Below are 12,755 nucleotides of genomic sequence, written 5' to 3'. Positions count from 1 at the left end.
GAAAAAGATGTTTGCTATTGGTAACATTAACATTGCTCCAGAACTCTTTGCCAATATAATCATATTTGGGTATATTGTGTTGTAATATTAGTTATTATTAGTTGTGATGTTCTTATGGACAGGGAAATGATTGTACACCTAGTTTAAAAAGTGGCTGGATATAAGGTTTACAAGCTAAAAATCAAGCAATAGCATATTAGTGTGTATAACTGAGAAAAAGACTATCTTTCAAAAACGCTTAAACACATTTGAGAAAAGCCTGAAAAAAATTACTAAAGGATACAACTTACAAAAGATTTATTTTCTAGATTGAAAGACCCTCAAGGACAGGGGTTTTGTTTTATTTGCTAATATTCCTCACTGCCTAGAGGTTGACTTGAAATAAGCATTCAATTGAAATTTGTTGACCTAGTGAAGAATGTTGGGAATTTATGAATAACTTTAAAAAATGTCAGTCAAACATGTATCACATTATTGGTTACCTATCATGAACTAGGAAACCAAATTTGCTCCAAGAAGAAACTTTTTCATCTATCAAGGAAAAGTGATAGAAGTAAATTTAATTATCCATAAATTCTTACTGGTATCAGCAAAAAACTCCTGCACTCAGATTCACTACTCCTAAAGGCTTTCCTACTAGCATATCTTATATCAACCATAGGGGAAGAAAATCCTATTGAGTAACTTTTACAAAGGTTGCATATTCAATTTTTTTTCAAATTTATACATTTTCATTCAAACGATACAAGTGATGGCTGTCTCCAAGACTTTTAAAGCCATGGCAATATCAATTGTAAATGATAAATCAATTTTTCTTTAGCAAGAGTTCACATCTCTATCTGAAATAAGTCCAATCATTGCAGCTTGAAGGCTTTTATTGTCTAATTCATTTTCTTGTTCTATGTTCACCTACTTCTTAATACATTCACATAGGCATTTTGGTGAAAATTCTAGGCAAAAAAATTAAATTACATTTTATGATAATCACAAGGGAAATGATCATGACATGTCACATTTTTTGAAGATAATTATTAAAACATTTTCTGAACTTCTACATTAAATAAAATTATGATGAATAATTAGATGTGCCATTCAAATAAGCTGCTTATATTTTTTAAACTGAACAGTGTCAAAAGCATCTCACATACTAGGCTACAGCACAGTAATTAAACACATTTTCTAGACCAAATTTTCATTACCACCGTAAAAAGCAGGTAAGCAAATGTTTTGCAATATAGAAAAAAAAAAGCCTTCCTTTTTTAATCTTACCTTTTGCGACACAAACAGTCCATAACATAAACCACACAACTGTTGCTGGAAATCTCATGTTGGGGACCCTTCAGGGGCACATCTAGTAGTTGACAGTGCTTAACACTGTGTCAGGCTCTCCTCTGTTAAAAACTATGGAAAGTGCAGGAAACTACTTGCTCCAAAAGGAAGTCCAAACCCAGCTTAGGGATTAAAGCCATTGCTAGATGTCCCGCCCATCAGAAACTTCTGCAAAGTAAAAGAAAACAATCAGCCAGGAGCCCCAGCAGTGCCAGAGTTTGAGCCTGCACTCCCACTGAAAGCTAATGTCCTGACCTGCCCTTGCTTTGTTTTTATAAAACCCAGGCATGTTCTTCACTGGAAACGTTCAGGTTCTTGGAATGTGCATAACTGGTGATATTCTCTGCATTTCATAAACCCTCCAATTATTTAGACCCCATTCAGATCTACCGTTGGTAGACCTCAGAAGATTTAAATAAATAAATAAATAAAAGCTCTTTCGGAAATCATTTACAGAACTTGAGGTTAGGCAATGCTTTCACAATCAAGACCCAGACAACAGAACTAAACTTTGGCAGGAAGGCAGTGCTGGTTGATTTGGGGAGACTGCTTCACCTGCAGTCCATGAAATTAGTCTTTTAAGGACTTGTTATAAATGTGTGTATAAAGCAACAGGCTCACTCTCCTTAGGTATGAATGAGTTTAATAATTCAAAAATCAAGAAACTGAAATGCTGAATTTTTTAAACTTTGTACTGAAATATAATATGCGTAAAGAGAATGTAAGCAAATGGTTTGCTGAATACGGAGAAAGTGAAGACACACGTGCTAAGAGCACAGAGGTTGAAGAACAGCAGTCTCTGAGGAAAGGCCCAGCCTCCACTTCAGTCCCCCCTCCCCCCTGCCCCATGACACACTCTCCTGATCTCTGTGAACAGGGGACAGATTTGCCTGGTTTTGTACTTTGTATACATCAGAGAATAAGACATTTATTCTTTTGTGCTTGGAGCCTTCCATTAAAAACTATGTTTAGATTATTCCAGCACACTGTTGGGTGTTGCTGTAGATTATTAACCCTTATTGCTGTATGATATTCAATTCTTCGAATATGCCACATTTTATTTATCTGTGTGTCTGTCAGTGGGCATCTGGGTAGCTTCTAGTTTGGAGACAATGCACATAGTTCTGCTGTGAACATCAAATTATGAGGTTTTGGGGAAACACGTGTTCTCATTTCTGATGAGTACATACCTAGGAGTGGAATATTAGGACATAATGTATGCATATCTCTAGGTGTGATAGGGACCATCAGACACTTTTCCAAAAGGTCTATATCGATTGACATTCCCATTAGCAAGTGTGTAAGTTGCTCCACACCCTCAACACACTGATGTTTTCCATCTTTGTAGTTTTAGACATTCTGGTGAGCAGGGAGCAGTAATTCTCTGAGGTTTTAATATGCATTTACTGATAAGGAATGAAGTTGAGTGACTTTCATGCCACAATCGGTCATTTAGCTGAGCCGCAGGCCATTTAAGCAACTTCCTCAAAGTCAAAAGACATTGTGCTACAACCACAATGGAACCCAGCCATCAGATTCCCTGAATCTTACTTTTAACCCATACAGATCTGCCTTTCAAATGATTTGCTTCCCATACTATTAAATGCATATAAATTAAATTGTCAATAACTCCTTTATATAATTTAAAATGCTATAAATATTTGCAAATGTATTTTAGTAAATACCTTTACATTTATGTGTTTATTTTATAATTATGTAAACATATTACCATACAGGCTTTTAATGTACGTACACAAACACATATATGTTTATGGAGAATTTAAAGTATTTTCAGAAGTGATTTTACTTTACAGATTTTCACTTTATTTGCAGTTGTTGAACATTTAAGATGCCACTCCACTGTTCAAGTGAAAATAATGGCTTCAAATTAATTTCAACAATATCTTTTAGATGTGTTATTTTTACTGTTTTTTCTCTTCTATTTGATTTCAAAGACTGATGGCCAAGTCATCAGTTGAGTGCTTTTGTTTCCTTTTTATTTTCATCAATATTTTTAAAACCAAGTATTTATTTCAAAGATATTTAGAAGAACATAAGAAAATTACCAACATGTTATTATTTCATAACACAAAGTTGTTATATGGTACAGTAAGTCCCCTAACGAGTTCCATTTCGAGAGCGCATTTGTAAGTCCAACTTGTTCGTAAGTCCAACAAAGTTATTCTAGGTACCCAACACAATCAGCTATATAGTACTGTACTGTACTGTAATAGGTTTATAACACTTTTCACACAAATAATACATAAAAGACAAACAAACACAAAAGTAAAGAAAACATTTTTAATCTTACAGTACAGTACCTTGAAAAGTACAGTAGTGCAGTACAACAGCTGGCATACAGGGGCACGTTCGCATCTTTGAAAGTTCGCAACTTGAAGGTTCCTATGTAGGGAACTTAACCATATTAGATTACCATTAGCAAGAACAGACTGCAAATAGTTAACCGTTAGTACTAAATTTAAGCCCCAAACACTTGTATTTATTCTCAATATCCATGTTGCCACATTCTCAACAAATGTGTTCTATGTATTTGTAGGGCAGAAAGTTAGGAAAAATTTATAAGACTTAAGAGACTTTAAAAATTCTCCTATTTTAAAATTATAAGTAAGTAATATCCGTACTAAGTAACAAATGACTATTATGGTCAATATGTACCACAGGAGTTGAAGGAAAGAGAAATTTCTTCCAAAGACTTGATTTGGGAGGGTCTCAAGAATATTTACTTATTAAATTCTAATTTAGGGGAAGAGGACATCCAAGCAAAGACTCTGAGGTATGGAAAAGTGTAGAGAGTATTCTAGAATTAATGAGATTATCGACAGCAGAGCAGTGGTTTTGCACAAGGAAGCTGTGGAAGAAGTAAGAGGGGCTTTGAATGAGGAAAGGTTTGAATTCCAGATAAAACATTTGTAAATTATTTTATAAGCAACATGTAATCATTGATAGATCTAATTAAGGAAAAGGAATGTAGGAAATGCAGTTTAAGTAGCATTGCTTTGGCCGTTGTGTTAGGATGGACGGAGAGAAAAGGACGTAGGAGAACAAATTAAGCAGATAACTGGATGAATTCAACATGCAACAATTATACAGAAGCTCAATGGATGGAAAAAGGGAAAAACTGATGGAAACAGTTAAGAGCTTGATTTCCTTTGAGGCTGGTGGAGTTTACACTTCAGAGCTTATCGTTTGCACAGACACCATCAAGGACCTGAGAGGGACCCTAGTGATGTTGTTTCGAGGTCGTATATTTTTGTAAAAATTGGAAAGATGTCTTAATTGCAAGAGAATAAACTATTGTCTTTTTCTACTCTAATTTCCCCCTTCATCATATTTCCACTGAGTTAGTTGGCATTACAGGCTTTGGAGGACTCAACCAAGAAGTCAAGGAGAGAATACATGTAGTTGGAGATGAGTGAGGTATATTCTGCATTCACAATTGTATATAATTTGGTAATTGTTGTCTCACGTCTTCCTCTTTTGAGTATATATCAATGTCAGCCTATAGAAAATGTTGCCTTCTTTTTCATACAACCATTTTGAGAGCACCACTACTATTGCAAATACAAATTAGAGTTGCAAAAAATAGGAAAAGAAATTGTGAAGAGTTCATTATCCTTTCTCTAATTAATTTAAACCAGGAACAGCTTGTCATTTTCTATCACTGTTCCTGATGTGAGGTTAACTTTTCCTCCCCTTACCTACTCAGGTGTGTAATGATCTCCTTTAGGAAAGAGCTTAAAACATCCTGACACATTTCCTTGTCATCTTTCCTCCTTGATATCCTGAAAAACAATGTACAAGTTGCACTATACAAGCACGGCCTTAGATAAAGATCATCCTTCAGATTTATTTTAGAATATCTCCTCACTTGCATGGAGAAGCCCTAAACATTCCAGAGTTCCCTTTCCCACTCCTTAGGAGGCTAGTACCTTTACTTCTTCCTATGGGGACACCGCCAGCATAATCCAATTTAATAATTTGCATAGAAGTGAAGAACAGTGACTCTGGATTTGTTTAATTCTAGTTGTAAGGAAGTGAAAACACATATGGCCTCAATTCCTAATTATTGCATTTATTTTATTAGGTGCATTTCTAAAACTAGATTGCAAGCTCTTCCAAATGTTTCAACCCTTTAGAGGAAGAAGAAAAAACAAGTTGCTGTCTCCTTGGCAACTTATTCAAGCATATGGAGCACGTGCAGAAAGCTCCAAAAGCCTTCAGAGAAAACTGGTTGTCCCTTCCCTAATGTCCTTTTTCCAGGCATTCACCATAGGGTACAACACACAACGTAGTTGCACATTTATGAGGCTTTTCTAGAAATCTGTGAGCAAAGTCACTTGATTGCCCCTGCACTAACACTGCTTCAACCTTCCAGACACTATTAATCTGTTAATAATTAATAATGATTAATTTTTGTGTGTATTTTGTGTGTACTGTATTACGTACTTTAACTCCCTCAGAAACCTTATGAGATAGTTCTATCATTCCCTTTTTACACATAGGGTGGCTGAATTTCAGAGAGGGTTAAGCAACTTATTTAATTATATTAGAACCCAAACTGTCTGATCCCACAGTTGAATATTTAAACACTGGACTCACCACCTTTTTGACTCCAAGTGTGTATTATTCCAAAAGCTTCATCATCAATTTTTCCTCTGGACAGAGGAAACTCTTAGAATCGGTCTTTTTCCAGTCTCTAATGAGGACTCATAGAGATTCAACACAGTATTTTGTATAATGATATTAAGCTGCATTTTGGTAGACTGTAATTTTATTGAAAGTTATCCTAAAAATATCTAATAAGTTATGTACTTCAAGATGGAAATAATAATTTCTTGGGGAAAATAAAGTGAGTCTTGCCTATGATGTGTAGTTAACATAAATTATTTTTGGATTGACCACTTAAAAATTTTTGCAGTACTGGTTTATGATCACGTAATTATTTTCTTTACCTGTCATACATTTCCCAGCTATTCATAATTTTGGCTTTTGTCTTCCCTCAAAAACAATTATCTGGAACACTCCTAGTACTCTCTAATCATTTAGTCCCTTTCAAGGTATTGGTTTCCTGGGGCTACTATAATAAATGATCACAAACTGGGTAGTTTAAAACAACAGAAATTTATTTTCTCACAATTCTGGAGGTCAAAAATCTGAAGTCAAGGTGTCAGCAGAGCCAGACCACCACCAGAGCCACTGGGGAAGAATCCTTCAGTGATTTTTTCTAGCTTCTGGTAGTTGCCGTCAATCCTTGTGATTCCCTGGTTTGCAGTGGTATCACCCCAATCTCTACTTCCATCACCATGTGGCTGTCTTCCCTGTGTGCTGTCTCTGTGTTTACGTGAATAAACCTTCCTCTTCTTTCTCTTATAACACAAAGCACTGGATTAGGGACCCTACTCTAGTTTAACCTAATCTTAACTTGATTACATCTGCAAAGTCCCTATTTCCAAATGAGGTTACATTCACTGGTATGGGGTTAGGACTTGATCGTACTATTTTGGGTGACATGGTTCAACCACAACACTCAATCTTAATAAAAATTCCCCATCTTCTCTTTGATGCATTTGAAACTACTGACCTTTTCTCTTGAAACTCCCCCTTCTTGTTTTCTGTGATACTGAGTTTTCTGTTCTTAATCTTCTCTAACCTTGTTTGGCTCTGTCTTCTTGTTTTATCTTCTTGTTTCCTCTATTCCAGTAACTTTGGCTTTAGTTCTTTTTCTTCCATAATCTGAATCTCCATACATTTAATAAGCACATACCGGTAACTACACGTACTTATGTTTGCTGGACACTGGCTATGTAGAGAAAATTAATCATAGTCCCTGCTTGGGAACTTACAGTAAAACTGGGACATAGGTAGATATATCAATAAGTATAAAACTGAATAGAAAAGGGACATAAATAATACATTAAGAAAGCCTACAGAATTGAGAAGACACTGAAACTGAATTTTGAAAAAAATGAAAAAGTGTTTACCAGGCTAATTTTCATGAATTTCTATTACACTATTTCTTGATGGACAGGTTTTAATGATGTAGAATATTTCTTTAATAGATATAGGAATGTTCATATTACTATTTCTCTTTGTGTTAACTTTTTAATAACTTTTTATAGAATAGTTTTAAATTCATAGAAATATTGCAAAGACAGTGCCAAGAACCCCTGTATACTTCTATTGTTTCCCCCATTGTTAGCATCTTACATTACCATGGTACTTTTGTTACAACTAATGAACCAATATGGATACATTGTATTTAACTAACCTCCATGCTTTATTCGGATTTCCTTAGTTGTTACCTAATGTCCTCTTTCTTTTCCAGAATCCCATCCAAATTATATTAAATATAAATATCACATTATATTTAGTCATCATGTCTTTTTAGGCTCATCTGGACTGACAGATTTTTAGACGTATTTCCTTGACAATTTTGAGGGGGAATGATCAGCTGTTTTGAAGAATGTCCCACAGTTGGAGTTTGTCTGCTGTTTTTCTCATGACTGTATGGAGGTTATGGGTTTGGGGAGGAAGATTAAAAAAGGAAGTGTCATTCTCATTACATCATATCAAAGGTACATGCTATCATCATGACATCATTGATGATGCTAACTTCAATTAAGCTGAAGTGATGTTTGTAAGGTTTCCACACAAAGCTATTTTCCCCCCTTCCTATATTGTATTCATTGGAAACTAGTTACTAAGCACAGCTCATGTTCAAGAGGTGGGGAATGAAGCCCCACCTCTTGATGGGAGAGTCTTTACATAAATTATTTGGAATTCGTCCATACTGAAAATGTGTTCTTCACTCCCCTTTATTTATTTATTCGATCATTTACATACATCAGCATGGATTTGTGGATATTTAGTTTATTCTTTAGGTGATAATCCAGTACTACATATTTATATATTTTCTCAAATTGTTCCAACTTTGGCCATCGAGAGTTCTTTTAGGTTGACTCCAGTGTACTTTTGGCATGCCCCCATCATCTTGGTTTTTGAGCACTTCCTTACTTTCTAGTACTAAAAGACGATCTTGAACTCAGGATCATCTTGTAGATTTCTGCCCCAGCCCTAGAATCAGTGATTTCTCTGAGGAGCCCTGGTTCCTTTTATTGGAAAATAGTATTAGAAACAAAGATCTGGATACTAACTGTGCTTGTTTTACTGGAGTGTTATTTCTTCTAGGATCTTTCAGCCGGCAGAGCTAGGAAATATACGTGTGTATCCCAGTCTATGTTTATACATATACCTATAATAACTTCTAAATCTACCCATCTATGTATTAAGCCAAACATGAATTCAGGCTAATGGCTCTGACTATAACCCTGTTCTACAAGGTTTATTCTAGCCTTCCTTCTTGCTTATCTATAATCTCCCTTTCCAATGGTGAGAAGCCTGGTTCCCACATCTAACATCTGTTTAGTTTTATTTAATTCCAGTATACATGCATAGCATTTTCAGAATTATTAACCCATGTCCACATGAGAAATAATTTTACCAACTAGAGTAGAGCTTACACACAGTTCCTTTGCCTTTAGTCTTACAGGTCCAATAATTTCTAAAGTTACTTAGGTCAGCAGCTTTTCTTCCCTGCCACCCCCCCCCACAGTGAGGTTCGGTCACACATTTGTAATATACTTAATAACTTTTACATTCTGCATTTCATTCTGAGCTCCCTCAACCTTGTAATTTTTTTGAATTTGGATATATTAATGTTTACTCCTTGTGATATAAAGTTTTATGAGCTTTTGACAAATGCATGTCATCATCTATCACTACAGTACCATACATAATAGTTTCACTGCCCTAAAAAATCCCCTGTGTTTCACCTAATCAAATTGTGAATTTTTAACTTACTAATTTTTATTATCTGGCTCCCTTGTTCTCCAGTAAATCTCTTATTGTCTTGGCTAAAGTCTTAAATTGTCTCTCCTCTGAATTATTATAATGAAGGCTGGGAGAGAACGGGAGTATAATATTGAAACATTCACTTTGCTAACATATAAGGAATTCCAGCTCTGAAAAACTACTTTCTTTTGAGTTATATTTCTTAATGCATCAATGGAGCTATTCAATGAACCAAATCTGGCTACAACAAGATTTAATGAATTTTTCACCATATCCATATTTTATACACATTATTTACCTTAATTTGTTTGCTAAAGCTTGTCATAATTGTGGCTATAGTGTCATATCCTGACATTAATATATATTCTTGCAGTGTTTCATCATTAAACATCAAATTTCCATCTATTCTTATTTAATTGTTTCATTAAAAAACCAAATAACTGAAGTTTGCCAAATATCTGTTATGATCTATGGCACTATCAGTGGTGTCTTGAATTTTGCTTTATTAATATAGTTATGTCAAGAGACTCCCTGAATTGAAGCACCAATGACTACTTAATAGACATCTTAAGCCTAACATGTATAAAACAAAGTTCTTGATTCACCAACTCCATCCCAAGAAAGTCTACTTTATCCTCAGCATGTCGATACAAAAACCTGGACTGAACTTCAAAAAAATTACAGAGATGGGATCAGGAATAAAGATTAGGTATATGATCTGGTCCCCCACTTGCCTCGCAGGTGGAAGACTTCAAACATTCTTGAACTTGCCAGAGACCAGATTTTATATGGCTTTTATTTTGTATTTTGTGTCTGGACTGTACTTGCAGTTCTTCGGCCATGCTACATAGCTGATCAATTAAAAATAAGAAAAACAGATCTGCAAGAGGGAAGACATATGGGAACATATGTTTATGTATGACTGATTCACGTTGTTATAAAGCAGAAACTAACACACCATTGTAAAGCAATTATACCCCAATAAAGATGTTAAAAAAAAAAAAAAAGAAAAACAGATCTTATCTCACCTTCATTTCTTTCTTCTCTGATGCTCTTCTTTGTTTATATAGACCCAAGCTTTTGGCCTATATTATTTTCCTCTGCCTAAGGAAAATCTTTTAACATTTCTCATAGGGCAGGTCTATCAATTATAAAATCCCTCAGCTTTTGTTTGTCTGACAATGTCTTTACTTCTTCGTTTTTGAAGGCTAAGTTTGCTGGGTATAAAATTCTAGGTTGGTAGATTGTTCTTTCAACACTTTAAATATTTCACTCCACTCTCTTCTTCTGTGTTTTCTGATGAGAAATCAGTTTTGTTTTGTTTTTCCCTAGACTCTAAAATTTTCTCTTTACTTTGTCTTTTTTTTTTTAAGTTTGAATGTGGTATGCTTAGGAGTAGTTTTTGGTATTTATTCTGCTTGCTATTGTCTAAGCTTCCTTTATCTGTGGTTTGGAGTTTGTCATTCATTTTTGAAAATTCTTGACCAGTGTTTCTTCAATTATTTTTTCTGCTCTCGTCTATGTTTCTTCTCCTTCTGGTATTCTAATTATACATACGTTATTCCTTTTTGTTTTGTCCCAGAGTTCTTAGTAGTTCTGTGGTTTTTTCAAATTATTCATTTTTTTATCTTTGAATTTTTGTTTGGAAAGTTTTTATTGACCAATCTACAAGCTCACCAATTCTCTCCTTGGCCTTATTCAGTCTACTGATGAGCCCACCAAAGGCATTTCTAAATTTGTTACAGTGTTTTTGATTTCTAGCATTTCCTTCTGATTCTTTCTCAGAATTTCTATCTCTGTTTACATTACCCCTCTGTTTTTGCATGTCTATTTTATCCCATTAGAGCTCTTAGCATATTAATCACTGTTATTTAAGATATTCTGCCTGATAATACCAACATCTGAGTGTGGTTCTAATGTTTGCTTTGTCTTTTCAGACTTTTTGTTGTTGTTGCCTTTTGGTGCAGCTAGTAATTTTTTTGTTGAATTCTAGACATGTTATATCAGGTAATAAGAATTGAGGTAAACAGGCCTCTACCATGAGAATTTATGATCTTATCAGGATCTGAGCTTTGTTTCATATTTAATCAAGCTATAGGTGCCAGGGATTTCAAATTTCTCTAGCATCCTTGGTTTTGTCTCCCTTCTGGACTTCAGGCTTTCCTACATACCCGTCTACGGAAAGAATGTGTCTTATAGCAGTTTCATCTGTGATCAACAGGAACCCTGTTGGTGTGGTGGCAAAGTGTGTGTGTGGGGGGTGAATGTTCTGTAATTTTCCATTTAAGTCTCATTCTTATAGTGAGCCTTAATCTTTGGCTGGTGACTTTCACAAGTGATTTTTTTTTTTTTTTTCTTGTATAGCCTTTAGAAAAATCCCTCCTCTCAATGTAAGACAGGAAGGACAGAGGGGGCTGGAGTGAGAGGAATGTCCTTCCTATGATTCTGGGATAAGGCTCAGGTCAAGTTTTTGCTCTTGGAGGGAAGGGCTTTGTTATGGAGAAGGTCTGGGCATATTTTGCAAGGATTACTCTCCCTCTGTCCCTGCAGATTCAGGAGGGGAATAATTCTCAGATCTTCATTTTGAGAACCTGATGGGGTTCCGGGAAGTAAAGCCCACAAAAGTGTGGGGGTCTCCTACAAGGCTAAAGCCCCCAGGAGCTTCTCATCTTACTCTAGTCCATACTTAGTCTCCAACAATTGTCAACATTATCAATTAAATCTTACCAGTTCATGGTTCAAGTGACTTGTGCTCCAGATAAGCAGATCTTGGTTGTGATTCTCTGGATTTACCTCTCTTTCCAGATTTCAGGGTAGTGGTTTGTCTGCAAACTCAATTCTTTTTCGGGTTCAAGAAAAATTGTTGATTTTCAATTTATCCAGATTTTCTTCTTGTAAGGACAGCAGTGAAGACTTGCTGGAACTAAAAGTTCTCTATATTGTTTTTGGTTTTTGTTTGTTTTGGGTTTTTTTTGTTGTTGTTCTTTTTTGTTTTGTTTTGCTTTTGGCCCTGCCACACAGCTTGAGGGATCTTAGTTCCCCAACCAGGGATTGAACCCATGCCCCCTGCAATGGAAGCACAGATTCCTAACCACTGGACTGCCAGGGAATTTCCAAAAGGTTCTCTATATTGTTGATACAAATGTTCCAGCTGCTTAAATGCAAAAATATCTTGATTGGATATAGTTATTGGTGACCTCTGTCAGAGTAATGCATGACTGAGAATGGTCACTGGGATGCTTGCCTAGCTTGAACAATTGAGACAATGTCTCAGACTAGAAGAAACAGTATTTGGTCTTTTCACAGAGGGATTAGTGGAAGTGGAAACACTGTCTCAAGTTATATCTGATTTTAACAGCCCTGACCAGACAATGGAGCCACTCCACACTGTAGAGGCCTATAGTGGTTATCGTTTCCACACTGAAATAACAGTGACTCTGAAGAAAGAAACTAAGTCATGTGAATGACAAATCATTAATAAGTTGGACAAATAGTAAAACAATACTGACTCAGTGTATGTTCAGATTTTCTTATAATGATGATTTTTGAATGTA

General features: G+C 35.4%; 2 protein-coding genes across 6 annotated transcripts in view; one reads left to right on the top strand and one right to left on the bottom strand.

Moving 5' to 3' along the window:
• Nucleotides 1-1,701, bottom strand: part of LOC132415270 (complement factor H-like) — a 92,744-nt gene extending 91,043 nt beyond the window's left edge. Inside the window, exons 1-2 of the mRNA XM_059998535.1 lie at nt 1,585-1,701; nt 1,270-1,497 (exon numbers count right to left, since the gene is read on the bottom strand). Of these exons, the coding sequence (XP_059854518.1) occupies nt 1,270-1,327 (58 nt within the window). The 5' untranslated portion in view covers nt 1,328-1,497; nt 1,585-1,701. The remainder of the gene's footprint in view (nt 1-1,269; nt 1,498-1,584) is intronic.
• KCNT2 (potassium sodium-activated channel subfamily T member 2) overlaps nt 1-12,755 on the top strand; it is a 414,242-nt gene that overhangs the window by 6,381 nt on the left and 395,106 nt on the right. The gene's annotated exons all lie outside the window — the stretch shown is intronic.

The sequence above is a fragment of the Delphinus delphis genome, chromosome 1 (genome assembly GCF_949987515.2).
Source record: "Delphinus delphis chromosome 1, mDelDel1.2, whole genome shotgun sequence".
Taxonomy (NCBI): Eukaryota; Metazoa; Chordata; class Mammalia; order Artiodactyla; family Delphinidae; genus Delphinus; species Delphinus delphis.
This window is presented reverse-complemented; position numbering and strand designations above follow the sequence as displayed.